Genomic DNA, 26,820 nt, shown 5'->3' with positions numbered 1-26,820 from the left:
ACATCCAGGTGCAGTTCCGCAGTAAGAAGCGTGCCAATTGGTGAGCTTTATCACGTGACCACCGGGAGCGCCTCCTTGAGATGTAAACTCCATTTCCCAGGTTACCCCGGGACGAGACCGGGGGTGGAGCTCCGGCCCGCATGCGCTTGCGCTTACGCTTGCGCTTGCGGATAAGGATGGGCGGGCGGCGGGTACGGGGCTGGAGGGTGAAGCTGTGGGCTGTGGGCCATGGTTGGTTGGATTGAGCCAGGCCGGGCCGGGGCGCCGAGCTGGAGGGGGTGGCAGTGAGCGGCGCGGAGGCTGCAGGGTTCGATTTGGCTGACTGGGGAGTCGGCCGGTGGCAGGTAAGAGCGAAGCCGCGGCCTTTGCTGCCCGGTCCTTTCCCTTTTTCTAGGGTCGGGCCCTGTTCTGGGGCCTTGTGAGTTCCTGCTCAGCACGGCCTCGCCCTCGAACCGGGCGGAGCTCACCCTCCGGGCAGCCTTAAGGCGCGGAATTGGAAGGTCAGCCCACCCAGCTCGCCCATTTCACAGATTTGGAAACTCAGCCCCAGAGATAGGATTTGACTTGTACAGTGTCTCTAGAGACCAAACCGGTACCCAAGTTATTTTACTTCCTGCCCATCATACTTTGGCCACGCCAGCCTTTTTGAGAAATAAAACCTTTCCCCGGTTTCTGTAACTGCAGCTTTCCGATCTTGCTGTCGGATCCTGTCAAGTGGAGCATGTTAGTCTGGAAGGGAAGTCTGCACATGAATAAAATGCTGCTCTTACTGATGATTGACATCTGCTGCTTGAGGCTGTAAACATCCTGAGAACAGCCTTTGTCCAAATGAGATTTGTCGACCTTCTTCTCAGTTTCCTCTGCCTTCTGGTGGCTTTGGAATCTGTGTGTGTACTCCCACTCCCACCCCTATGTCCCTCATATACGGTTTCTCCTTGGGAAAGAGATGGTGACTTAGACCCTTGAGAAGAGGGGGATGCTGTGGCCTGCCGTCCCCTCTGATCTGGTGGCAGATGTCACTAAGTGGCTACTACTGAGGGATCAGAGTGCTCAGAGCTTGTGCTGGGGGTGATAGCGAAACCGTGCGTGCTGTATTTCCTGCCCTGTTCACTTCCATCACCACCCCTCGCCCCTACCACACACAATTTTTTGAGCTCTGCTTTACCTCAATTTCCTGAGAGGAAATGTTCAGTTGTGGCCCCATGGACTACATATCTCTTCCCTGGCATTCCCATATCCCCCAAACCCCACTAAATAAGGGGTGTGGCGGGCTTGGCTTCAGGTTTCTTTTACACAAATCTGATCTTTAGCTCTGCACCTACAAGCTTTTGGCTTACATGTTTGGGTTGATTTCTGGTTGGACTAGTTTTTAAAAATGACTTCTAGCTCTTGAGTGCTATGATTCTAACAATGGTTTTCATTTCTCAGTAGACACTTACTTAGCGTTATCATGTTGGCAGGAGTGTCCTTGCTGTTATTTGTAGGACAGATAGACATCTGACCAGCCTTTCCACTTCAGCATCCCTCCAGTTCATTCATTCAACAAGTATTTATTGAGCACTTCCATGATCCAGGTATTGCGCTAAGCACTTTATAAGCATTTCGTTTAAACATCTTACCAAGTGTATATATAGAATCATAAAGGGGTAGAGCAGGAAGGGACCTTAGTATTTAATCCTACCCTCTCACTGAATGGGAACACAAGAAAATTGAGTGCCAGCAGGGTTTGGTGATTTGCCCAAGGTCACAGAACTACTTAAGGGCAGAATTGAACCCTAAGTAGTCGAGTTATGGGGCAGGTGAGAGTTGGTAAGTCTAGTGCTTGAGGCAGTCATTTCCTGTAGAGCTCAGTTATTCTGGAAGTGGTTGAGAACAAGCTGAAAAGTGGAGAATCAGAGAAGGGAGATTTTTTTTTGTAGACAGGAGAGATGGCATATAATTCATGTTTATTACAGATGAGGAATGCATCTTATTTGAAAGTTATTGTTATAAAAAGTATTTTAGTAAATAGGAAACTCTCCATTAGCCATAGAAGGGGAATGAACAATATGCGGATGACCTAAGTCACCTGGATTTGCTATGGGGTAAAATGTTTTGTCCCACTCTTATGTTAGATTTTAGCTGTATACTATTTGAAAACTCATGCTTTAAGCCAAATCATGATTCGACACAATAGGAGTCCAACTCAAAGGAGGTAGGAAGAAGTTTGAGCTTTTCCTTTTTCTTTTTTCTACACGGCCCCTTAATTCTCTTATACCCTTGGAGGTGATGGGAATGGCCACTTACTTTATCCTGGTACAGAGAGCAGGTCCCTACTGAATTGTCTGCCTTCTCTTTGCTGGCCTTGTCTGCTGGATTTCTTTTTGCCTTAGGTCTTTAGAGGGCTTGTGGAAGGAGATAATTAAGTTTTCTTTGAAAGGCCTCTTGTGGGGATGAGCCAGGGTGCAAGGAGAGTACCTTGCTCCAGTTACTGAAATGAAACCACCCCTACAGTGGAGCAGCCTCCTCCAGTTTCTGCTGGGTTTTGAGCTGCCTGTTAAATAAGTCAGTGGAGTTGCTGAGGACAAAGTAGCCACAGGAGAAAATCAGATAATTTCCTTTCTGGTAAAGCCCTTAATCTGCAGAATTGATGAGACTGTCATGAAGGAATCTGTGTCTTCTGTTCTGGGCATTGCCTGGGCAGCTGACCTCCTGTGGCTATTAGATAAGGTAAAAACCACATGGAGGAGGTGAAGGCACTTGCAGAGGAGCCATGCACAGGGCTAAAGAGCTGGGAAGGTTGGTTGGGAAGCTTGGGGCCAATGGCAGCAGCCACAGAGAAAGCTCTCGAGTGTCCAACTAGAACAGGGCGGGGGAGACTCATCACTCAGAGGGCAGGCCCTGTGGTCTTCAGGAGCCACCAGCCCTCCTCCCACTGCCAGTGTCTCCTGCCTGTGGTGGTGTTCTGCTCTGAACACCAGAAATTGTCTTGGCTTCAGTAAGCTTGCGGCGGGGCTGGGACTAGAATTGGAGACAAAGCATCTTACATCATGCAAGGGGTAGCTGAGCTGTCCTGACAGGAGACAGGGACTCTTCATGCCACCAGGCCTGTAACGTCAGCGGGAAGGATGAGTATCTTTTGCCAAGACTCAGGTAGCATCAGGGAAGATCTAGGTGCAGGATCCACATGCTGTGAACTCACTCTGGCTGTTCCTGGTGAAGACAATTGTTAGGAGGTAGGCCAATGGGCCAGGGCAGGCAGGAGATGCCGGGACACCTCTGCTACTGTGACCAGGCCCTCAGAGGCACGTGGATGGCTTTGTGCATGTTGGTCGGGCTCCACCCAGTTGTCCGTCTACACAGACAACTCCAGAGATCCTGCTTTGGCTTGGAGTCACCTCCCTACTTCCCACACCTACTGACTGGCCCAGCGGGCCTCGGTCTTAGGTCTTTGCCTCTAAGCGCCCCACTGGTGGGGCAGGGAGGGACAGGACCCAGGCTGGCCCCTCACAGTTGTGTGCTCTCCTAGGAGCCATGCGGGGCCAGCGGAGCCTGCTGCTGGGCCCTGCCCGCCTCTGCCTGCGCCTGCTTCTGCTCCTGGGCTACAGGCGCCGCTGCCCACCTCTGCTCCGCGGCCTGGTTCAGCGCTGGCGCTATGGCAAGGTCTGCCTGCGCTCCCTGCTCCACAACTCCTTTGCAGGCAGTGACACCGCTGTGGATGCTGCCTTTGAGCCTATCTACTGGCTGGTGGACAACGTGATCCGCTGGTGTGGGGTGGTGAGTGATGCCTGGGGACAGGAACAGGGATGTTTGGGGGTAGCAGAGGGACATGTGTCTGATGGACCTACACTGGGTTTGGACTCACACTGGCCTCCTACCCTGGGGAAACTCCCGAGTCTACCCTGGGTGTTGGCAAGCTCTCTCACTGCGTCTTCTTGACCTCCCTGGTGTCGGCAGGTGTTCGTGGTGCTGGTGATCGTGCTGACCAGCTCCATCGTGGCCATTGCCTACCTGTGTATCCTGCCCCTCATCCTTCAAACCTACTCAGTGCCACGACTCTGCTGGCATTTCTTCTATAGTCACTGGAATCTGATCCTCATCGTCTTCCATTACTACCAGGCTATCACCACTCCACCTGGATACCCACCCCCGGTGGGTACCCCCTCAGGGGCATGGGGGAGGGAGAGAACTGCAGGCTATTGGAGCCAGTTCCAGGAGTGCGGAGGGAGAGTGCCTTGGTATTTTGGAGGTACGAAACCGGTGCTGCCACAGTTGTCATGGTGCTTTTCTCCCTCTGCGCAGGGCAGGAATGATATCACAACAGTCTCCATCTGTAAGAAGTGCATTAACCCCAAGCCAGCCCGAACACACCACTGCAGCATCTGCAATAGGTGGGTCTCTGGGAACCCCAGCTGTGGCCCTTTTGCTGTAGTTCTAGGGCAGAACCTAGACCTGGAATTTGACAGGACATTTATGAGGCACCCCTCATGTGCCAGGCAGTGTGCCCTCTATATCGGGACACCTGGTCCTCAGGATCGTCCTGCAAGTTCCGCATTTTCACCACTTGTGGAAAGTGAGATTCAGAGAGATGGGCCAGGGTAGGCAAGAGACCCGGAGTTAGCTTGTCCAGTGTCATGTAGCCAGTGAAGCAGGGTTTGAAGCAAGGCCTGGCTCTCCTCAAAGTCTGTGCCCTTTCCACCTCAGCAGGATGCTGGTCCTTATAGGAAAGGATTGGCACTGACATCTCAAGATCCTTGGCCACCGTAACAGAGCCTGTGTCCCTCCCTCACAGGTGTGTGCTGAAGATGGATCATCACTGCCGTATCCTTTTATTATCTCTTCTGCCTGAGGCCTCCTTCTTTAGCTCCAGAGCACTGCAGAGGTTTAAGGGCCACAAACCCAAGGCTTCTAGCATCACCCTGCAGAGAACACTGGGCTCATGAGAAGTTTGTAGAAGAGCAGATTTTGGGGCTGACATCTCCTGGGAAAAGCAGGAGGCTTACGTGCATTCTGGGATGGATCTTCTTGGAGCAAGGCACCCATCCCTAACAGCTCTTTCTTTTGTAGACTGTCGTGCTAACATCTATTGGATGGAAAGAGATGTTTGGTTCAGTGGGTTGTCCAGTAGGTGTCCAGATAGAACCATTGGTCCCTTGCTGCTGTCCCACACAGATGTCTGGTTAACCCGTTAGGTTGAAGTATTGGCAGACTCATTTTACTGAAGGATTTCAGTTTTCATGATCTCCTGATGGGACTTGTGAGGGCTTTGAAAAGCTTTAACACTTTCACCTCAACTTCAAGGAAGTCCCATATTTTCCTGCCTTTGGTGACAGGAAGCCTTGGGCTTGGATGATGTTGTCAGGAACCAAGGATGAACCAGAGAAACCTGGACACCCCCTGAAGTTGTGTGTTTGGTCTTGTCCTTAATCCTGCCTCCACCAGCCTGGCTAAACAACTGTGTAGGCCACTATAACCATCGGTACTTCTTCTCTTTCTGCTTTTTCATGACTCTGGGCTGTGTCTACTGCAGCTACGGAAGTTGGGACCTTTTCCGGGAGGCTTATGCTGCCATCGAGGTGAGCCTGTAGTTAGGAGCAGGGCAGCTCAATAGAGAGCACTTTGGGGTGTGGAATCCGTCCCTAAGGAGTGGGGCTGGTAGCACCCCCCATCCTACAGGTCTGGGAGTATAACCAGCACTGTTTTCCATCCCCTTAGAAAATGAAACAGCTCGACAAGAACAAACTACAGGCGGTTGCCAACCAGGTGGGCTGTCCCCACCCCACTGCCTCCTGCTGCTCAGGCCAGGGGTATAGAGTTGCTGAGGCAACTGGGGCCCACCTGTTAGTCGAGTTGTAGAGGCTGGGGTAGGGGGCCAGTCGAGACTGGATCGGGGTGTTTCTGGGCACTGTCGGCCGTGGGCAGACTAAGTGGCCTAGGGGCAAGCTGGGAGTCCCTGGTACGTGACAGTTTTTGGCTCTCTATTCCATTATCACCTTCTTTGGGCTGAGCAAGGGCTCTGCCTTGGTGATGGCCTGAGCAGCAAGGAGTCTATGTTAGTCTGTGTAATGGGGTTCCAGGGGACAGAGGTCGGGCTGGGCCAGTCTGACCATCCTTTGTTCCTGGTCTGTCTGCGTCCACAGCAGGATCGTCCCTTCTCCCCTGGCCTTTTAGGACTCCTTATTCTGAGCAGATCTTGGGCTTGTGATTGTGTCTCTGCTGCCCTTTCGGTCCTTAGTGGGGCTCACAGTTCTCCCCCTCCAGTTATTCCATTCTGGGTATGGGTCTCGTCCCCTCTTGGGGATTACAGCCACACAGTTCTAGCTGGGGCGTGGAGTGGCTTCCCCTGGAGCCCCATTTGTGTTGTGAGAGCTAAAGGCCCAGGGTTGGTCCCTCCTGTGCTTTACCATCCTGTCCAGACCTGCTCTGCCCCGTGTTTGTCCATGATGATGCCGCCAGCTTGGTCCACCCATCTGGCTGCTGCCCTGACTCCTCTGTGGCTTAACTCCCTATTTTCTCATCATGGGCTTGGATCACTTCCCTGCCTGCAGGTGTTGGGCTCTGGTAGAGAGAGACCAATGGAGCAAATGATCCAGACTTTGCTGTTTTCTTTTTCTAGACTTATCACCAGACCCCACCACCCACCTTCTCCTTCCGAGAAAGAGTGACTCACAAGAGTCTTGTCTACCTCTGGTTCCTGTGCAGGTATCTCAACTCTCATTTTTGACAGTTTGAGGGGCAGCTTCAGAAAAACCTTTTTCGGTGCCCACAGCCAGGCAGGAACCCATCCCCGTGTAAACTGCTGCTGTTCTTATTCTCACTTAGGTTGGCAAAGAGTAGGGCTTAATTTTCTTCAGCATTTGGGGGCAGGGAACATTAAAGATTTGGCATTGAGTGTCTGGTATGTGCCAAGGGAAGTTAAACTCCTACTTAAAGGGTAGGTGCATTTCATAGATGAGGAAAATTGCAGATCTGAGAGGTGAGGTGATTTGTTCCATGATACACAGCTAGGAATGGTAGAGCTGGAACCTGAATGTTGTGGCATTTTATTCTAATTGTTAGTGCTTTTACTACCTCTTCTGTCTCCCAAGCATGGGTATTTTAGGAAATATATAACATTTTCATTAATAGAAGTAGACTTATTTCCCCATCTTACTTTCCACATCATTTATTCTTAGCCCACATTGATGCTTTTTCATGGATGCAGTGAAGTAAAAGTTCGTCTAGGACATGTACGCTGGGAGTTAAGGCACACTTAGACATAAGCCCCTAGGCAGTCACTGTTGCTCAGCTCAATTTCAGACCTACGCATGGCCTCTAACTCCCTCCACACTACCCCACGGTCTTTGCCCCTCTTTTCTCAGTTCCGTGGCACTTGCCCTGGGTGCCCTAACTGTATGGCACGCTGTTCTCATCAGTCGAGGTGAGACTAGTATCGAAAGGCACATCAACAAGAAGGAGCGACGCCGACTGCAGGCCAAGGGCAGAGTGAGTAGGGCCGGGATTGGGGTGGAGGGATGGGTAGGTAACTGAACCTGCCATCCTATAAACAGAGGCCATGGTCAGGGCCAACTAAGGCAGGCATCATGAAATCCAGAACTTGCCTGGCCAATTTAGGCTCAAAATTGGTTTAAGGAAAAGGATTCATAGAAACATGTTTTTCTTTGCTCTAGGTTTTTAGGAATCATTACAACTATGGCTGCTTGGACAACTGGAAGGTATTCCTGGGTGTGGACACAGGAAGGTAAAGTAAAATATTTAGACCAGCACTGTTCATTGAACTTTCTGGAATGAGAAAAATATTCTATACCTCTGCTGTCTAAAACATTAGCCATTAGTCACATACGGCTTTTGAGTGCTTGTAATGTGGCTAGTATATCAGTGAATTGAAGTTTAAATTTAATTTCATCTTCACAAATTTAAATAGGCATGTGTGGCTAGTGGCCCCCATATTGGTACGGTAGCAGGTGACGACGACAGAATCCTTAGAAAGTGGTTCTCGAGAAGGGACCTCTAGTTAGGGTATGCTGGCCACCAGTCACCTCTCATTTGTATGGCAGTGTCTGGATTTCAAGCACATAATTTGTGGGATTGAAGTCATCTATTTGTGACAGAGGTCCTAAGACAATAAATGAAGCTAGTTCCCTCAGCCCAAGAGACAAAGGTAAATCATTCTTCAAATTGCAACTACTGAGGCAGTAAAAAGTAGGTGACTGGAAGTACCTGCCCTCTTCCTTTTCCCATCCTATTACTCCTGTCTGTCACTGTGCTTACAGTGGCCCCTTAGAAGTTTAGCTCAAAACCTCTAAAGGCCTTCTAGTCACCAGAGGGCACATTTATTGGACAAAACTGTAACTTTTATTACTTTTGCGATGAATGCCAGGGTAGCTTCAGACTACCTTGATATATCTTTGCTGAGTAATGAGGCTCAGGAAGGAAGACTAGGAAATCTTAGATCTCACAAGTATTTCTGTCTTCTCTTATAGGCATTGGCTGACTCGGGTGTTGTTACCTTCCAGTCACCTGCCCCATGGGAACGGAATGAGCTGGGATCCCCCTCCCTGGGTGACCGCTCACTCAGCCTCTGTGATGGCAGTGTGAGCTGGAGTGTGTCAGCCACAACTTGAGCACCACCCTGCTTCCGACATTGCCTCAAGGGCCTCCAAGGATAGCTTCTTGGAATCCTTGAGCAAAAAGAGCCAGTGGGCCTGCCTTACAGTACCATGCAGGGACAGCTCAAGGACCAGTCTCCCGGCCATGGCGGAAGCAAGGCATGATGCGGAAAAATCCTAGGACTGATGTCCCTTTACTCAGGCAAACAGAAGTTCCAGCCCCAGACTGGAGATCAGGCAGCTAGCAACCTTGCCAGGTACTGACCCCGACCTCCTCCAGCTTACAGCACTGGGGTTGGCTACCACCTCTTCCACTTGCCGTCTGAGAAAACACCTGAATGGTAGAGCTGAGATCCTGGCTTCTCAACAGGGCAAAGATACCAGGCCTACTGCTGAGGTCACTGCCACTTCTCATGTGCTGAAGGGAGCAAAAATAAAGGTATTTGATTTTTTAAAGATATGTAGCTTTTCACTCTTTGCCTTTCTCTTGTGGGGCGGGGAAGGGGAAAGTCAGGGTCAAGGCCTAGTGAGTGGGTGTTACGGTCCTGCCACCTCTGCCCCACTTGGAGGGGCTGGATGTCCTGAAGAATTCCTGGCCAGTTCCTATCACTACTGTTCCTCTAGCTTATGCAGTGTTGTTTCTGGTTATGTACTGCTGAGGCATAAGTGGAGAGAGGGAAATAACTGACGGCCCCATTACCAAAAGAATCTTTATTCTCCAGCAGGTACACACACGCCACCATCCCTGGTCCTCGGGGCCACGCTGATCTGTATTCAACCTCAGCAGCATATCTCACTTTTTCTGACATATAAATGGAAGAGCCCCAAGACCAAGATCATTCTTCAAACACAAGTAGTCTCACACTCAGTTACTTCACAAATCCATTAGAAGTCAGGATTCCTATGTTTCTTGTACAGCCATGCGACAGAGGCCCAGCATTTGTGCGGTGTCTGTGGGAAAGGCAATCAGAAGCCAGTCATCTCCCTGCTTTGGGCAAGATGGCTTGATAGTTAGTAATTTCAGGTTAGATTGTCTGTCAGAACAGTGTAGGCCAGGATGGAGGGCTCAGCTGCCAGGGCTCCCCAGCAGAAACCTGTAGGCAAAAAGAATGTTGACAGCATTAGTGGTGAGGCTCATTTCAGTCCCATCTCTCCCCATGACCTAAAAACTCACCATTCTCCCCTGGCTGACACTGCTTCCTTACGCACCAGTCTCTTCTTGTCATCCAGGGGTTTGGCTAAGGCCCGGATCACCTGCAGTTTGTACGGCAGCAGCTGTGGAGTTAGAGGAGCTAATCTTAGCCTTGTTCAACCAAGACAACCAAAAAAGCTGCTCTGACTCTACAACTAATACTCTTCCTATTCTTCTTTAGTGATTCCAGAGAATGCTATGTGGCAGGCTGGCCATTATATTTTAGGGTAGTCAGGAGATCCTTGCCTATCTGTACCCTACAGTGCATATCTCAGTCACACAGCAGGGTAGCCAGTCCCTCTTGACTAAGGCAGAAAGGTACCTCTGGCTCTTCTAAGAAGCTTCCAAGCCAGAGAGGGACATCTGCGGTACTCACCACGGGGGTGGGCAGGTGAGTAACAGCGTGCATACACTGCAGTGCAGCGATCCGGACAGCCTGGAACACAACCATAAGGAGGTGAGGGGAGACCCACGAATGGGAGATGTACAGGCCAAAGAGTTGTTCAGGCTCAACGCACCATGGAAGGGCTGGAGCTGAGGTTTAGGAACTTGGTGACGAGGGTGTCAACGTGAAGACTCATTACTTGGGGTGCTTCCAGTAGAAGAGGCTGAAGGCAGCTGAGGGTGGAGAGCTGTACCACAGAGTCTGGGCAGGACAGGGCCTCCAGCAGCAAGGAAAGCAGCTAAGGGGCCACAGGAAAGGTGGGATGACCACATCTTTTGATGAACCTGCCTTTCCTCCCCTTTCTAGCCCAGCTGGGGGACAATGGCTTGGTCCCTGCTTAGAGGCTGTGACCGCAAGGCTTACCGTGGGCAGCTCCGGCAAGAGCACAGGCTTTGGCAGCCTGTTAAGTACATGAGACAGACCCTTCAGGTAATTTGGCTTCACATCTGTAAAAAATGGAAAAGCTTAGGGGAAAAACTGGGCTCAGACAGAGAGCTTAAGAATTCAATTCTAATCTCTGGTGAAGCTGGGACATTAGCCTACAAAAAGTTTTTTTTTTTTTTTTTTAAAAAGCCCCTCAAGCTCAGAATAGCCAAGATATGCCAATCAAAGGAAAAGAGTGGGTCAAGAATCTAGATGTTCAGCGCTTCAGGTACAGGTCACACTACAGCTCTAAAGAAGCACTCAGGTCCTAAATTATTTTAGAGACTGTGGCCTGACCAATGGAGAGGTCTGTGTATTTGAGGACTTTCCTTTAGACTCTCCTCACCTCGAGGAGCAGCATGGAAACCCCGGACCAAAGCAGGCACGTTATCCGTGAAGAACCGCTGGCGAAACATGATCCGCACTTCAGCATGGCCAGCACGAGTCAGCACATCAGTGCAGTCAGACATGAGCAGAGAGAAGCCATCAGCTGCTGCTGGGCCTAGTTCTGGATCACTCAGGAGGCCCATGAGCTGGAGAAAAGAGAGCCTTTGAGGTACATCAGCGGGGAAGAATCTTAAATACCCAAGAGGAGGACAGTAGTCATTTTTGGGAAGAAGAGGATCGACAGGGAAGTTCCTGTTTAGGTCCTAGGTTCTGCTGTCTTCAGCAAGGACTTACCCGGTCTGTAAGGCAGGAGCTGAGAGGATGATATCTGAGCACTAGGGCCTTTGTGACCTGTTTTCAGAGAGAAAGAGAACAGTCAGGGCATGACACTCAAACCCTGAGAAGCATGCATGCGCTGCAGGGTTAAATGGAGAAATTCTTTTTAACCAGACCAACTGCTCTGTCTAACTGGAATCCACTCCGACTCCTTACCCAGAGAAGCAGTGTGAAGGCCTGACTACGATAGGGCCCAGAGCTCAGCCCAGCCTCCACTTTGTCCACAGCCAGCTGTAGGAATTCATCCAGCTGTTGCCCTAAAAAGGAGGGAGGAAATGCTGATGCAGATGCTACACATGTCCGTTTTACCAACAAAGGTGTAAGTCATTTAAATGTAGAAGCCATTAGAAAAAAACCAATATTGTTTTGGTTGTGGATTTGGCCCACTCAGCTCTAGGACACCAGCACAAGAGCCTGGTATTTCCATAATGTAGGGGTGCTGGCATTCGAAAAAGAGTTGTCTACTTCTAATAAAGAATTACCCCTAAGGGCTTCCCTGGTGGCGCAGTGGTTGAGAGTCCGCCTGCCGATGCAGGGGACACGGGTTCGTGCCCCGGTCTGGGAAGATCCCACATGCCGCGGAGCGGCTGGGCCCATGAGCCATGGCCGCTGAGCCTGTGTGTCCGGAGCCTGTGCTCCGCAATGGGAGAGGCCACAATAGTGAGAGGCCCCCGTACCGCAAAAAAAAAAAAAAAAAAAAAAAAAAAAAAAAAAAAAAAAAGAAAGATTTACCCCTAATAGCTCTTTGTAGGGAATAGGATGACAGAACTAGATAGAGCACTCTGCTTGAAGCTCTTATCTTATGTCCTATAAAGCTTTGCCCAACTCTGGTCTTGACTCTTGTCCCACGGGCTGTCCCTTGGAAAGCCCTATTACTGATATATTAGCTAACTTCCTTTAAAAAGAGAATGAGAACTAAACGTCAAGATTTCATCAGAAGTTGATTCAGGGAGGCTCCCAACCCACAGCCTCACTCCAGTACCTGCAGGATGCTTGTTCAGAAGTCCTGCAAAGCACTTGGCAGCAGCAGTGGAGGAGAAGGGGCAGCTGTGGCAGCAGCTCAGCTCTAAAAGTTCCCGCATGAGTTGGTTCAGCTGAGGGATTTCCACCTATAGAAAACCTGGCCATGTCAGGGACCCAGAAAACACTTGAACTCTAAGAGACACCCAGGAGAGAGTGGCAGCAGGGGCCAGGGTGGATGGGAAATAAATTCTCCAGTGGGAAAAGCAGAAAATCAGCTTAGCTTGTGACAGATTTCAGCCCAGAAGTCACCCAGGATCCACCTCCCCTGGTCAGGGTTAAACTAGGGTACTCCCCAAATGTTGTGGTCACTTACATTTCGAGGCAGGGAGCAGACAAAGGCCATAAGCAGTGCAACCAGCCGCCTCTGCCCTGAGGAGCCATCCTACAGAGGAAGAAGAGCCTTAACAAGCCTGTCCTGCTAGCAAGAGGCTTGTCTGCCCTGAGGATACCCATCCCAGGTTAGCCCTAAAAATCTGAAGGACAGAAGTCCTAAGATTCTCCCCAATCTGATCCATCAGACCCTTACCTGGAATGGTTGGAATCTGCCAGGGAAGCTGTTTTCAGGCAGGAAGGTGATGTTGCCATCCAAGAAGAGGGGCACAATGTGGGCGACACTCTGGGCAGCCAAGCTGGGGGGAGAGCACTAGGTGTCACCGAGGAGCCGGGCTCTACAGCAGCCCTGGGGTTCCTGGTAGTCACTGAGTCCGTGGGCCAGAGCATGATCATTCACACCTTCAACAAATACTAATTCAGCACATATTATATGCCAGGAACCATTCCTGTTCTAGGCCTTGGTGCTACAGCAGTGAACAAGACAGATCAAATCCCTGTTCTCCTGGACCTTACGATCTAGCGAGAGAACTCAATGTGTATTTCAGAAGTGCTCCACAGGTGACTCTCATGCACATCTGCAGCTAAGAACCATTAGTCTCTGGCCCCCAGTCCATGATGCTAAAAGGCCCCTTCTTACTTTGCCAGCAAGACTTAACAAAACAAAAGCTGCCTCCATGTTTCAATCTGGGTAAAAGGACAGCTCAAAAGGAAGTTATTGCTGCTTCTTCCCAAGAATTCTGTCCTCCCTGGGATCAAGTCACATCCATGATTATACTCACTCAGGGCTCAAGTGGGTGGTGGCAGTGCCAATGACAGACACCATGGCGGCCAAGACCTCATCCTGCAACAGCACTTTCTTCAGAACTGAGTGCTCCTTCTCTGCAAAATCAAAACACGCACAATCACAGGCCATGACTGTGGCTCAGACGATTAGGTCCTGTCATCATCATGACTCTGGGCCTTGACTCTAGTTACAAGAGGAGCAGTTTTTAAACTGTCCTCTAGTAGTGCTGTAGCCCTGAGAAGCAGCAAGGCACCAGAAGTAGGAGTGTGTAATGCAGGCCATAGGGAGCTCCCGAGAACTTTGTGCAGTCCTTTTGACTGGGCAACAGTGGAAAATAAGGCTAGCTAATGTGAACATTCTTAACATCAGAAATGTTAGTCTTTTCAAAAACTTAAAGGTAACATGGATTTATCTTCATGGGTCCTTTTATACAGCAGCTACCACACATACATACATTACTGTTGACAAGCACTGCACATTAACTTATTTAATCCTTACCAACTACCCTGTGATATAGATATTACTCTCTATCAACCCCATAAAGTGAGGAAACAGAAGCTTAGAAAGGCTATCTTCATCTAAGCTGGCAAGTGGTAGAGTTGACCACGAAACCCAACCAGGTCTGCTTGACTCCAGAGCCTAACTCTAACTAATCTAATTACACAGCAACTAAGGGGGGAAAAGTGTGCATCCTTTTGAGTGTTGCTAACACTAGTAGATTTTGGTTCCTGCCGAAGGTCAGCTTGGCACCCTCTGCTTGAAGTGAAATCTCATGTGGACACAGGATTCAAAAGAAGCCTCTGCTGGTACAAAATGCAATACCAGTGATACCCCGAGGGTGGCAGTGCTGTTCAACACTAGTGGAAGGCTGATTCGGGAGGAGGGACGGGTGAGGTGGAGGAAGTTACCTGGCATGGAAGCCTGCACAGCCAAGGCAAGCAGGCAAGGTATAGCTGTCTGATGGAAATACCAGCAGCTCTCGGGGTCTTGCTGGCATTTTTCTGCCACCTGCTGGAGACTCTGACAGACAGCAATAACTTCACTTGTTCCTGCAACCGTATTCCCTGTGTGGTGAGAAAGTTCTCTGTAAGGTTTTCTTAAAAGCACTTCCAGGTCTGTCACATACAGAATATGGGAAGAATAATCGAAGACGAGTAACTAAAGAGACCAAGAGTGTCTTATACAGAGCCAAGTCATTTTATCCAGGAGCTGAGACCTGCCCAGCCAGCTCTGCAACAGAAGCATTCATACACAGCTGATCGTTGAACAAGGCGGGGGTAAGGGGAGCCAACCCTCCTGTACAGTCGAAAATCCACGTGCAAGTTATAATGGTCCCTCTTTACACAGTTCCTCCATATCTGCAGTTCTGCATCTGTGGACTCAACCAACCACAAGCATATTGTACTATAGTTTTTACTACTGAAAAAAATCTGTATACGTGGACCTGTGCTGTTCAGACTTGTTTTGTTCAAGGGTCAGCTGTACATTCTCATTTAGTTTTCATAACAACTCTCTTAGAAATATCATTTTCCCCATTTTATAGAGGAGGATGTGGAGGCTTAATAAATTACCAGTGGTTTTTCCAGGGTAACAGTGAAAAAGTCAGGAATCAAACCCAGGCCACGCTCTGAGTCCAGTGTTCTTTCTACTTTACATCAGGTGCTGGATCATCCACAAAGGGCTGGGCAGTACAGAGTGGGGCACTTAGGGAATTAGTGAGGTTCTATGGTGTGCATGCACAGGTTCACAATAGCAATAGCTGCTGTCACTTATGAGGAGCAGTGCTTCTCAAACTCCAGGGTATGTACAGGTTACTTGGAGATCCAGTTAAAATGCAGATTCTGATCAGTGGCACCTGAGATTCTGCATTTCTAATAAACTCCCAGATAATACCCGTGCTGCTGGTTGATGAACCCTATTTTGAGTAGCTTGGCCTTACAGTGGAGCTTTTCTTAAAAATTTTTATTTATTTTATGTTTTTATTTTTGGCTGCGTTGGGTCTTCGTTGCTGCACGCAGGCTTTCTCTAGTTGCGGCGAGTGGGGGCTACTCTTTGTTGCGGTGCATGGGCTTCTCATTGCGGTGGCTTCTCTTGTTGCAGAGCACAGGCTGTAGGTGCGTGGGCTTCAGTAGTTGTGGCGCGCAGGCTCAGCAGTTGTGGCTCACAGGTTCTAGAGTGCAGGCTCAGTAGTTGTGGTGCACGGGCTTAGATGCTCCGCGGCATGTGGGATCTTCCCGGACCGCGGCACAAACCCGTGTCCCCTGCATCGGCAGGCAGACTCTCAACCACTGCGCCACCAGGGAAGCCTGGCAGGCGATTCTTAACCACTGCTCCACCAGGGAAGTCCCCAGTGGTGCTTTTCAGTGGCCTCCGTGCGCATTCTTAATAACTGTTGCCCAAGTCTCATCCCTCCTCAGAGGCTGAATCAGTTGGACTAAGACCCACGCATTCAGCGCTTTTTAAAAGTTCCCATGTGACTCTTACTATAGCCACCACTGGAACCACTGCTTTAGAGGCATCAACTCCAAACCTGACTATGGTTCTGCCTTCAGCCCAGTTCCTTGAGGACTGTTCCTGGTAGTTACCTTTGTTCATCTGGCGGAGATGCTGCAGCAGAAGAGGCAGGGTCTCCTTGACAATACTGGCATGTGTGGATATAGCTGACAAGGCTTGCAGACAGCGCCGATGCCGGGAGCATTTGGTGGGCCCATCTCCTCTAGCCAAATCTGACTCCTCTGAAAGCAACCCAGGAGACAAGGTTTCACTGTGTGATGGCAAGCATGAAGGCCCCCAAGCCTCCCTGGGAAGGGGTAAGCCACGGAAGATCAGAGACACATACCTATACACAGCTCCCCAGCAAGCTTGGGCACTAGGTGGCTGCTGAAGGCCACAGGGTAGAGAGTGGCCAGGGTTCCTGATGCTTCCAGTGCTGCCACCCTGCCGGGGCACAAGGCAGATGAGCACTAGCTGAGCCTTGGTCCATGGCTCTCTTGCCTAGGCCTGTCACTAGGCAGATTCAGGAGTGTGGGCTTCTGAGGCCACCTTGCTGAAGAGTAGGATTCCAGTACTTACACCACTAAGTTGGACCAGGCTTCTTAATGCCCAAGAAAAGAGAGCATTCCCACACCTCCAACCAGGGAGCAGCCAGAGCCAAGCATGGGGCCCACCTCCCCTACGGAAAGCCATGGGTCGGAAGCACAGAGCCCCGGAACAGCTTGCTCGATCTCGCTGCCTTATATTCTCACCAACTCTGGGAATCCTCCTCCAGGAAGCTCAGTCTGTATAGATGACCCACTGCCAGCTCCAAGTCCCCAGAAGACAGGAGATCTGTACAGGAGGGAAACACGAACCTCACCTTTCTTCCCCTGCAGCCATCACAACCCTTCCTAAAGTCCTATAAGAAGTCCCAAATCATCCAGAGTTGTAGTGAGAACCAGGGAATTAAGATTGCTCTTCACTTAAGACAGAAAATCACAAGAAAGGGACCAATACTCCTATCTTTTCTCTTTCCCTTTAGCACACCTGGCTGGGCACCCAAGACTGTGAGTGTACGGATGCCAACAAGCTGAAGCTGGGTGCTGGGGTCCGTCAGGGCCATGAATACCAGTGAGCACAGCTGGTCCTTGAAGTCACTCAGAGGCCTTTCATCTAGGAAGAGACAGAGTCCAGGTTAGAGGGAAATCCTATTCAGAAGTGATGCAAAGATAACCTGGGACAGATTTTTTTTTTTTTGCCGTGCTGCGTGGCATGTGGGATCTTAATTCCCTGACCAGGGATCGAACCCGTGCCTCCTGTGGTGGAAGCACAGAGTCTTAAGCACTGGACCGCCACTGAATTCCCGGGGCAGATTTAAAGAATTTAATCCATTGGGTATCTGGGAAGTACACTAGGAAAGAAATCAACAGCTCTCAACTGTTAAGTGTTCTCTTGGGCTACATCCTCAGAACAACAGGTCCACTGTTCTAGACTACTTCTCTGTAGCGCTCTTTGCCTGCCATCCTTTATAGGGCTATAGTGCTCAGCAGCCCCCAGGATACCACATCTAGAAGATGGCCTCACCCTTGTCTTCATAGCTCCATTTCTGTTGCAGCTTCAAGAAACCCAGGATCATTTCAAGGATTGTCCGCCGCTGGTTGCTCTGTAATGTTTTAAGGGGTATTCAAGTCTAAAAATACTTTATTTTTAAAGGATTTCAGTCCTGCTACTTGCAGAATTGGGGAGAATTATCCTTTTACATAAGAGTGTCAGGAAAAGAGTGAACAAGGGAACCAGCAGCAGCTAATGGGAGCAAAACCCGAGATCTACTATATCTAGGCCCAAGCTCAATGCTTAGCGCTCTCTCTGTGAGACAGCGATCCTGGCAAGGGGTCCCATCATTTCCCCAACAGATTCTGCTTCCTTACCTGACTGTGCTTGTGGAACTGTTCCAGCAGTAGGGGCAGCACGTTGCTGGTGATGTGGTCACAGGCCCGGGCAGATGCACCTGCAGCCGCCTGCAACAGTTTGGCACTAGGCCACACCAGTTTCATGTCTGGTTCACACAGATGGTGCCTGCAGTCTAGAAAGGCAGCACATCACAGACCTAGGGAGTAGGCTGAATGTTGCCTGGTTCCCCTGCAGGCCATAGAAGTTGGAGGCTGAGCCCTGGGACAGTTGGCTAGCAGTTACCACTTAAATTGCTTTCAATTCAAAGCAGGGCTCCAGCACCCAAATCACTGAACATGGGGGCCACTCATGAAAGGTCACTGGCCTTAAGGAATTTCTCTGTTGTGCTCACTCCCCTTTCTAGCTGCCATGGCCCCATTACCCTGTAGAATGTTGCTAAGGAAGGAGTCAAGGAGGTCCTCAGCATCAGCCCTCAGCACAGAGCGAGACAAACACGCAGTCAGGGAGTTAAGGGCTGCCAGGCCCTCGGCCTCTACCCGCTCACTTGCCGTCTGGAACACCTGTCAGGGAGGGATCCCATGGCTACTGAGGTGAGCCTGCACCAGGTGAGACCCCACCCACCTACTGCCTATTTCCTTTGCGGGGAGGGGGTGGTGAGAACCTTTGGGGCACAGCAATGGAAATTAACCCCCCAAATGAGTTTCTTCTCAATTGGTGTATTCTCACTAAGTCCTCAGTCCCACTAGGATTGATACACATACTTTTTGAGAAACTGAATACAACTTTAGGCAGTGGTTGTTGGGAACCCCTTTCCTAAGTCTCTTCCTCTCCCGCTCTACTCAGCATGACCTATGCTCCTTACCATGGAAGGACAGGAATTGGGCACTGTGCGAGACTGATCATGTGCCACGACCAAACAGCTGACCCTACCTTGTCATTCAACTAGAAGTATGCCCCCTTGCTCTCTTGCTGAATAACCAAGCACAGCAACAGAGGGAAAAGGATACGGTGTGTTATTTCCCCTCGTGCCTGACAACCAGGAGTTAATGGTAGTGAGTTTATCTAAGTAACACTCACCTCTCTGCGGATAGAAGCCCAAAGGCTGGGGAGGAAGTCCTTTAGTTCTTTCTGTCCGTACACAGCACAGCAAGCATTCTGCCAAGGAAAGCACAGGTAATGGCTATCTACACACTCAGACTTCCTAGGACATGCAGGCCCCTCAGCATAATGGCACCTGAAAGACCCCGGCTCTCAGCAGTAAACCAGCAGGATTTCATAACCATCCTACCCAGGTCACTGAAAAGTAGGAGCTTGTCCTGACTGATGGAAAACAAGCATGAAGAGGGAGCCCTGGTCAGCCTTTCCTCAGCTGCCACTCAGTTACTACAGAACAAGACAAAATGCGACTGGGGGCTTTAGGTCAACATATAGGCCCAGATTCTGGGTATCCCTCTCTTGAGGCCAATGAACTATTCCCTGGCTCTCCAAGAATCAATTCATAATCCTTTAGCACCCCTAAATTGTCTAAAGACAGCTGGATCCTCAAAAGAGAACAATCACTCACCAGAGTCTGCAGAGAATCCAGCTTGGCACTCAGAATCTCGGAATCCACTTTCTCAATCAGCAGGGGGAGCAGGAACTGTGGGAGAGAAGGAAGAACTAAAGAGTGAGATATGGGTAGTGCTGCAGCCACACCAAGGCCAACCATGTCCTCACTGCCACCAGTTCCCAGGGGTAGGTGTTACATCAAGGAGCTATACTCGAGTCGAGAGTAGTGACTGTAAACCAACCTCCCTCTCAATCCATGGCCAGACTCCCAGTGACCTGAGAAGTGGGCTAGCTGGCAAAGCTAAAGAATTTCAAAAGATAGCACCAAATAGGGATTGGGTTACTATTTTAAATGAAGAGATGGTGAAGTTTTTTACTTCGAAGGTCTGAAGACACTTGCAAGATGCCATAACCTAAAATGTATACTGGAACTTTCTTTTCCCCCATGCTTTTACTGTTCTTTCTTCAGACCCTTCTGTGGGTTGAGGCTACATATCCTAACTTTGGCTAGACCCACCTCAGCAAATCGCGGTGTAGAAGCCAGCACAGCTCGAAGACTCAGGATGAGATCTTCTCTCTGGATACCATGGGGATCATTAGGTGGCTGGAAAAGGCAGAAGGGGGCGTGAGCTTGTATAACTCTTCAGACCACCCCTGGACACAGGAGTGAACCTGGCAACCCTGCAGAATAGGGTGAGATTTACACCCAATCTGGCAGAAGAAGTTTATGGTATGAGGCCCCAGCAGGAAGACTGCTTGCTCTTACATGTTCCTTGGGAATTTTTGTCTGTTGGGCATTTATTTTCTATCTGATCACACAGTTTCCATCTTATCTATCATCTCACCATTCAGAGATAAGCACCCTTAACTTTCTGGTGCAAGTTTCTTCTCTGTATATATACTATCATGACTATGTGATTGGTAGACGCTGTTTCCCTTTAAAATATATACACTTTTTAAAAATGTGATCTTTTGAATATATTTTCTGCAATCTATTTTTTCACTTAATACTAGGTACATTTTTTCATGTTATTAAATTATTTTTTCATAGCATTACTTTTAGTGGCTGATACTATTTCATTGTGTGGTTAAGCCACAGTTTATTTGGATAATCACCCTTTGATGGACATTCCTATTTTTTTACCATTATAAAAAGCTGTAATTCTGGCATTATAAAAACTTTCATGATTTCTGCGTCAAGAAGGCAGATTTTTTTTATTGAAGTATATAGTTGACTTACAATACTGTGTTAGTTTCAGGTGTACAGTAAAGTGATTCACTTATATACATATATATTTTTTTCAGATTCTTTTCCACTATAGGTTATTATAAGATACTGAACATAGTTCCCTGTGTTATACAGTAAATCCTTGTTGTTTATCTATTTTATATATAGTGGTATGTATCTGTTAATCCCATACTCCTAATTTATTCCTCCTCACCTTTCCCCTTTGATAACCATAAAGTTTGTTTTCTATATCTTTGAGTCTGTTTCTGTTTTGTAAATAAATTCATTTATATTACTTTTAGATTCCACATATAAGTGATATCATATAATATTTGTCTTTCTCTGTCTTACTTTACTCAGTATGATAATCTCTAGGTCCATCCATGTTGCTGCAAATGGCATTATTTCATTCTTTTTTATGGCTGAGTAGTATTCCATTGTGTGTGTGTATGTATACACACACACACACACACACACACACACACACACACACACGCACCCCCCCCCCCAACATCTTTATCCATTCATCTGTTGATGAACATTTAGGTTGCCTCCATGTCTTGGCTCTTGTAAATAGTGCTGCTATGAACACTGGGGTGCATGTATCTTTTCAAATTAGAGTTTTCATCTTTTCTGGATATATGCCCAGGAGTGGGATTGCTGGATCATATGGTAGCTCTATTTTCAGTTTTTTAAGGAACCTCCATACTGTTTTCCATAGTGGCTGCACCAATTTACATTCCCACCAACAGTGGAGAGTTCCCTTTTCTCTACACCTTCTCCAGCATTTATTATTTGTAGACTTTTTGATGATGGCCATTCTAACAGGTGTGAGGTGATACCTCATTGTAGTTTTGATTTGCATCTTTTCATGTGCCTGTTGGCCACGTGTATGTCAAGAAGGCACACTGAAAACATACATCAGATTTTCCTTTTCTCTTTAGAAACCCCACCAAAAATACAGTAAAGGGATTTTCCTTTCTTTTCTTTTTTTTTAAAGCTATAAAGCTAAAGGTTGACGAGAACAGGATAAGGGATGTTAGCAACAAAACTGTAGAAGGTGAAAAGCAGATGGATAAGAAGAAAATGACTTAGCAGAGCCAAGACAACAGAATCCTCAGTAGGCTTGGGGAATGCTGAGTAACTCCCCATATACACCAGTCTCCTCAAAAGGCTTCGCAACCAGAAGTACCAGGTACCTTTGGAATTGGGAGTGGGGTTCGAGAAGCAATCTGACCTCCAAGATTGCTTCTCAAGTCCTCCCTAGCTGCAGTAGAATCTGGAGGTTTAATTCTTTAGAGAGGGTAAGACAGAGGTCTAGTCTTAGAGACATAGGTGCAGCTGAGGGCCTGGGTGCTGAATCAAAAGAGGTCTAAGTGGGAATTCCCGGTGGTCCAGTAGTTAGGACTCAGTGCTTTCACTACCAGGGCCCGGGTTCAACCCCTGATTGGGGAACGGCACGGCAGGAAGAAAAAAAAAAAGTCTAAGTGATACAGTTTTGAGAATTGAGACTTTCCAACCCCTTCCAGCCCTATTTGCTTGTAGCCAGACTTCTCCCTCTAGGCTGATCTAAGGTCTTTTTCTAGAAGAACCTGACTAGCCCAAGAGGAAGAATACACTGGGGGTTCCCAAGCTGTCCATGTAAGCCACTATACAGGGAAGTTCATCCTCAGCCAGCCCATTCCCTGTGCTCAGAGCTCCCACTCAACTTTATAATTCTCACTTTGAAACATGTGCAAACTCCCAAGGATTACCAGATATCTGAAGAAAGCCTCTAACCTGGAAATAGAGACCAAAAACAAAAAAAAAACTTGGAGGAAACAAAGACCACATATGTGGGGAGAGTTTTCAAAAACAGTAAGAACGTAATTCATTCATGGATTAAATAAGAACAGAATGCTAAAGAAAAAAAGACCACCAGTCTTAACTTGGTGGTCCAGCAGTTAAGACTCCGAGCTCCCAATGCAGGGGGCCTGGGTTCGATCCCTGGTCAGGGAACGAGATCCTGCATGCCGCAACTAAGAGCCTGCATGCCGCAACTAAAAGATCCTGCATGGTGCAACTAAAGATCCCGCATGTGGCAACAAAGATCTTGCATGCTGTGACTAAGATCCAGCACAGCCAAATAAATAAATATTTAAAAAAACAAAACAAAAGACGTTCAAGAGATCATCAAAAATGACAATAAAAGGCCCTGGGAAAATGGATAAAGAAGATGTGGTACATATATACAAAGGAATATTACTCAGCCATAAAAAGGAATGAAATTGGGTCATTTGTAGAGACGTGGATGGACCTAGAGAGTGTCATACAGAGTGAAGTAAGTCAGAAAGAGAAAAGCAAATATCGTATAATAACGCATATATGTGGAATTTAGAAAAATGGTATAGATGATCTTATTTGCAAAGCAGATATAGAGACACAGATGTTGAGAACAAATGTATGGATATAAAGGGGGAAAGGGGTGGGGTGGGAGGAATTGGGAGACTGGATTGACACATATATATTATTGATACTATGTATAAAATAGACAACTGATGGGAACATACTGTATAGCACAGGGAACTCTACCTAATGCATTGTGGTAACCTAAATGGGAGGGAAGTCCAAAAGGGAAGGGGATATCTGTATGTGTACAGCTGATTCATTTTGTTGTGCGGTGGGGGCTAACACAACATTGTAAAACAACCATACTCCAATAAAAATTAATTAAAAAAAAAAGGTCCTGGGAAATTCAAAGCATGAGAGCAGAAATGAGAAACAAAATCAATAGAAGGGGTTAATAGGAGATGTGCTAGTCCTGGGCCTTTCTGCCCTCAGAGCCATTCCTTGGGCTGACCACTGCAGGCTACATTTCCCAGGCTCCCATAATGGCCTGGGTTCAGCCAACGGGAAGCACTTGTAGAAGAATGCAGGTCAGAAGGAAAGGAAAACCCAGGGCATTTCTTCCCATTTCTCCAATTTAGTGGGCGCTTTCAGCATTGGCAGCATCTCCTCCATGGCTCCAGCTTCTACTGATAGGCCTATGTTTTTGTCATACTCTCAGCCCCTGAGGTCCAGTAACATCAACTCTTCCCTTTGTCCCTCCAGCCTAGGGGTGATAATGGCTTCCTGCTATTGATAGGTTGCCTCACTATCCCGTTTGGCTTCTCAGCTTTCCCATAACTTCTAAAAACAATTTCCTGCATTAAATTATTTCTGTTTTAAATACCAAAGTGGTTTCTGTTTTCATGCCTGGACTTTGACTGACAGAAAAGATAAAACTGTAGAATTTTCTTATAAACTAACAAAAAGGGAGAGGTAAGAAATATGAAAGAAAAGTAGGAGATTCAGAGGTCTAACAGAAGACTGATAGGAGTTCCAAAAGGAAGGAACAGAGAAAACAGAGGGAAAGAAATCATCAAAGAAAGAATGCAAGAAAATTTCCCAGGACTGAAGGACATGAGTTTCCAGATTGATGGGACCTACCAAGTACCCAATACAATGCATGAAAGCAGACCCGTACTAAGGCACATAATTGTGAATTTTCAATATATTGGGGGAAAATAATCAAAACTTAAAAGCTTCCAGAAAAGAGGAAAAAAAGTGACCATAAAGTTTTGCAAATCAAAAAGAATTTAGACTTCTTCACAGCAACTGAAAATTCGAGGTAAATGTAGCAATGCCTTCAATTTCATACCCATATTGTCAATAAGTGGGAGGAAAGAATGAAGACATTCTAGATTTACAAAAATCTAAATGTTTCACTCTTTTTACACACTGGGGAAGCTAATAAGGGATGTGCACCACCAAAATGAGGGAGTAAACTATAAAATAGGAAGTACATAAACCCAGGAGATAAGAGATCTGATCCAAGAGAAAAGACAAAGGAATCCCTAGATGATGGTAAAGGAAGATTATCTACTCTGCATTAAGAGTAGGAAGCAACCAGTTAAGACTGTATGGCCAAGTTAAGAATGGTTTTTACATTTTTAAGTCGTTGAAAAAAAATCAAAAGAATAGTATCTTGTGACACATGAAAATGATATGAAATTTAAATTTCCGTGTCCATAAATAAAGTTTTATTGCAGTATAGCCACTGTACCACATTCCAGTGTCTATGGCCGTTTCTGTGCTAGAACAGCAGAGGTGAGGAGCTTCAACAGAGACCATATGGCCTGCAAAGTCTAAAATAGTAACTATCTGGCCCTAACAGAAAAAGTTTGCTGACCCCTACACACAGGATAGGAACCATCACTTATACTGATGTGATCCACTATGAGGACGGCAAATGGCCAAAACAGATTGGTAAGACCATAAAGAATATTTCTAACATAAATTGTTACACTAAAAGCCAGGTGTCCCTATTTAAAAGGCTTAAGTTCTTCTGAGAAGAAACAGTGATACTGATTACAAAAGAGATGAAAAGAATATCAGAGAGGTGGTCCCAAGCAATTGATGTCAACTAGAATAAGCTGGTTAAGAAATTCCCTATGGCAAAAATGGCTGTGTATCTTTAAAGGCACTGAGAGTCAATGCTCCAATGTAGTTTGGTATGCTGTGGTATAACTCCTTTCATTTTTTTCAAATCACTAATGCTTGCAGTACACATACCCATGCGTACCCATATAGTGATGAGACCCTGAGTATTTGGAAAAAGAAGGAAAATCAAGATGCAGAGTGGGAGGAAAGTCCGAGGGCATCAGAGCAAACACCTCCTGTACACACTGTGCTCAACTGTGTCGTCTTTGTTTAGTCAATTTGTTTCTACTGCCTGAGATGCACCCTCAGAATCCAGGATCATATCCTACACATCCTTCAGAAACCAACAGAAATCCTATCTTATCTATGAAGTCAGTTCCTGCTTACTCTAGCTCACAATAAACTCTGTCTTCTTTGAACAATTATAACACCACTTGTTTTGGTCCACAATCTCTTACTGTTACTTAAATGTTTCAACTTTCAAGGACATGAAGCACTACATACTTTGTCAAGGACTCTCCCAAATACCTGCCGAATTGAACCCTTCCTCCCATGGCAAATGTTTTTCCACTTCCCAGTTTACTAAAACGTTAAGTTCTTGAGGGCAGGGATTGTTTCTTTTGTTCACCGCTGCACCCTCAGGGCCTAGAACTGGGCCTGGCACATAACAGACATTGGACAAATATTTGAATGAGTGAATGAATGAAAGGTACTACTTACAGGGGTAAAATCAATAGGGAAGTAACAGGATGTCACTTCAAACAACTCCTCCACAAAGGGTCCTAAGGCAACAGAAAAAGAATGAGGACTTATAAGCCTCTCATCTGACAAGCCCCAACCAGCTAATTCAAGGCTACAAGGGTGTACCCAGGCTATAGTCTCTGGAGATGAGGTCATGGACGATGCGGAAGGCCACCAGAAGACTACGGGGATCCTTTTCCCCATCCATCACCTGGATGAAGCCAAAGGTGAAATCAGCTCCTAGGCCCTTCAGCTCTGCGGAGGAGAGAACAAGATCATTACTGTCCCGTGGGATAGAAAGCTGGGCTTTCTTCTGGCCTGTGTTCTCCCTCTGCTATCACTGACTTTCCTGCCTACCAGAGCAGGCCCTTTCTGTTTTCCTATTCCAAGAGAGTTCTCAGTGAAGAGAAGATGTGCAACAATACATAATTGTTACAGAGGTAAGAATTTAAAACATCAGCTCAAACTCCACCGTTTCTTTACTTTCCTGGGGAGTGAGTGGCTCCCAGTTTCCCTTTATCATCCTCTCAAAGTACTGGCTCTTCTATATCACCCCTGGGCTAAAATGAGTCCTGGTAATGGGGGAAAAAAAGATGTGCTCACTTTTCAGATTTTCCAGAGAGCCCTGCCTCTTACCTTCTTCCCGGGTTCGCATGAAGTTGGTGATGATACTGTAGACTGTGTGTCGGTCCACCTGTGGCAGGGACTTGGTAGGAGAGACAGGAAGTAAGTAAAGAAAGTGCCCAAAGAATACCTCAGCTGACAAAACTACTTCCTGCTTCACAATCTCTAAGTGGACAGTGCTCTTTACACCAGTATAAGATGAACCTCAGAGGAAATGTAGAGAAAGGATACGGCTATTGCCCAGCAGTCCAGCAGTGGAACCGATAACCAAAACCTGTCTGCTGTATGCCTTACTTTAAGTGTAAGAGGACACAGGTCAGA

At 47.5% G+C, this 26,820-nt stretch overlaps 2 protein-coding genes across 10 annotated transcripts in view; one reads left to right on the top strand and one right to left on the bottom strand.

Moving 5' to 3' along the window:
* The first annotated feature begins 165 nt into the window (after nt 1–165).
* Nucleotides 166–18,437, top strand: ZDHHC16 (zDHHC palmitoyltransferase 16). Of its 7 annotated transcripts, none has more exons than XM_079900528.1 (14): nt 166–344; nt 1,485–1,574; nt 3,509–3,756; nt 3,937–4,131; nt 4,282–4,370; nt 4,772–4,800; nt 5,422–5,555; nt 5,695–5,742; nt 6,596–6,681; nt 7,341–7,464; nt 7,650–7,720; nt 8,463–9,027; nt 17,029–17,180; nt 18,301–18,437. In XM_079900528.1, the coding sequence occupies exons 3-12, from the start codon at nt 3,514–3,516 to the stop codon at nt 8,575–8,577; spliced, it is 1,134 nt and encodes a 377-aa protein (XP_079756654.1). In that variant the 5' UTR covers nt 166–344; nt 1,485–1,574; nt 3,509–3,513; the 3' UTR covers nt 8,578–9,027; nt 17,029–17,180; nt 18,301–18,437. The 7 variants fall into 7 exon arrangements, with proteins under 7 accessions (XP_079756654.1, XP_079756653.1, XP_079756652.1 ...); XM_079900527.1 differs by having other exon boundaries at nt 1,429–1,574; XM_079900525.1 differs by lacking the exon at nt 166–344 and having other exon boundaries at nt 351–1,574; nt 8,463–8,845; nt 8,959–9,027.
* MMS19 (MMS19 homolog, cytosolic iron-sulfur assembly component) overlaps nt 9,071–26,820 on the bottom strand; it is a 32,632-nt gene continuing 14,882 nt past the window's right edge. The window contains exons 6-31 of one of the 3 annotated variants that reach the window (XM_079900522.1): nt 26,512–26,581; nt 26,002–26,130; nt 25,855–25,916; nt 19,963–20,049; nt 19,462–19,536; nt 18,975–19,052; nt 18,319–18,457; nt 17,915–18,069; nt 17,571–17,649; nt 17,034–17,159; nt 16,757–16,838; nt 16,351–16,448; nt 16,097–16,246; nt 14,420–14,575; nt 13,507–13,606; nt 12,921–13,023; nt 12,708–12,776; nt 12,354–12,480; nt 11,528–11,628; nt 11,330–11,386; nt 10,995–11,181; nt 10,589–10,671; nt 10,299–10,463; nt 10,157–10,216; nt 9,763–9,863; nt 9,074–9,682 (exon numbers count right to left, since the gene is read on the bottom strand). In XM_079900522.1, the coding sequence (XP_079756648.1) occupies nt 9,655–9,682; nt 9,763–9,863; nt 10,157–10,216; nt 10,299–10,463; nt 10,589–10,671; nt 10,995–11,181; nt 11,330–11,386; nt 11,528–11,628; nt 12,354–12,480; nt 12,708–12,776; nt 12,921–13,023; nt 13,507–13,606; nt 14,420–14,575; nt 16,097–16,246; nt 16,351–16,448; nt 16,757–16,838; nt 17,034–17,159; nt 17,571–17,649; nt 17,915–18,069; nt 18,319–18,457; nt 18,975–19,052; nt 19,462–19,536; nt 19,963–20,049; nt 25,855–25,916; nt 26,002–26,130; nt 26,512–26,581 (2,667 nt within the window). In that variant the 3' untranslated portion in view covers nt 9,074–9,654. Of the gene's footprint in view, nt 9,683–9,762; nt 9,864–10,156; nt 10,217–10,298; nt 10,464–10,588; nt 10,672–10,994; nt 11,182–11,329; nt 11,387–11,527; nt 11,629–12,353; nt 12,481–12,707; nt 12,777–12,920; nt 13,024–13,506; nt 13,607–14,419; nt 14,576–16,096; nt 16,247–16,350; nt 16,449–16,756; nt 16,839–17,033; nt 17,160–17,570; nt 17,650–17,914; nt 18,070–18,318; nt 18,458–18,974; nt 19,053–19,461; nt 19,537–19,962; nt 20,050–25,854; nt 25,917–26,001; nt 26,131–26,511; nt 26,582–26,820 lie in introns of those variants that run through there. The other 2 variants (XM_079900523.1, XM_079900524.1) reach the window with 2 other exon arrangements.

This window comes from Stenella coeruleoalba, assembly GCF_951394435.1.
Source record: "Stenella coeruleoalba genome assembly, chromosome: 16".
Lineage (NCBI taxonomy): Eukaryota > Metazoa > Chordata > Mammalia > Artiodactyla > Delphinidae > Stenella > Stenella coeruleoalba.
The sequence above is the reverse complement of the archived record's forward strand: the minus strand, read 5'-3'. Positions and strand labels throughout refer to the sequence as shown.

Coding starts and splice junctions, on each gene's coding strand:
- ZDHHC16 (XM_079900526.1), top strand. CDS start 3,514: ATGCGGGGCCAGCGGAGCCTGCTGCTGGGCCCTGCCCGCCTCTGCCTG. Junction 4,132..4,281: donor CACCTGGATACCCACCCCCG/GTGGGTACCCCC, acceptor CCCTCTGCGCAG/GGCAGGAATGATATCACAAC. Junction 6,682..7,340: donor TACCTCTGGTTCCTGTGCAG/GTATCTCAACTC, acceptor CTCTTTTCTCAG/TTCCGTGGCACTTGCCCTGG.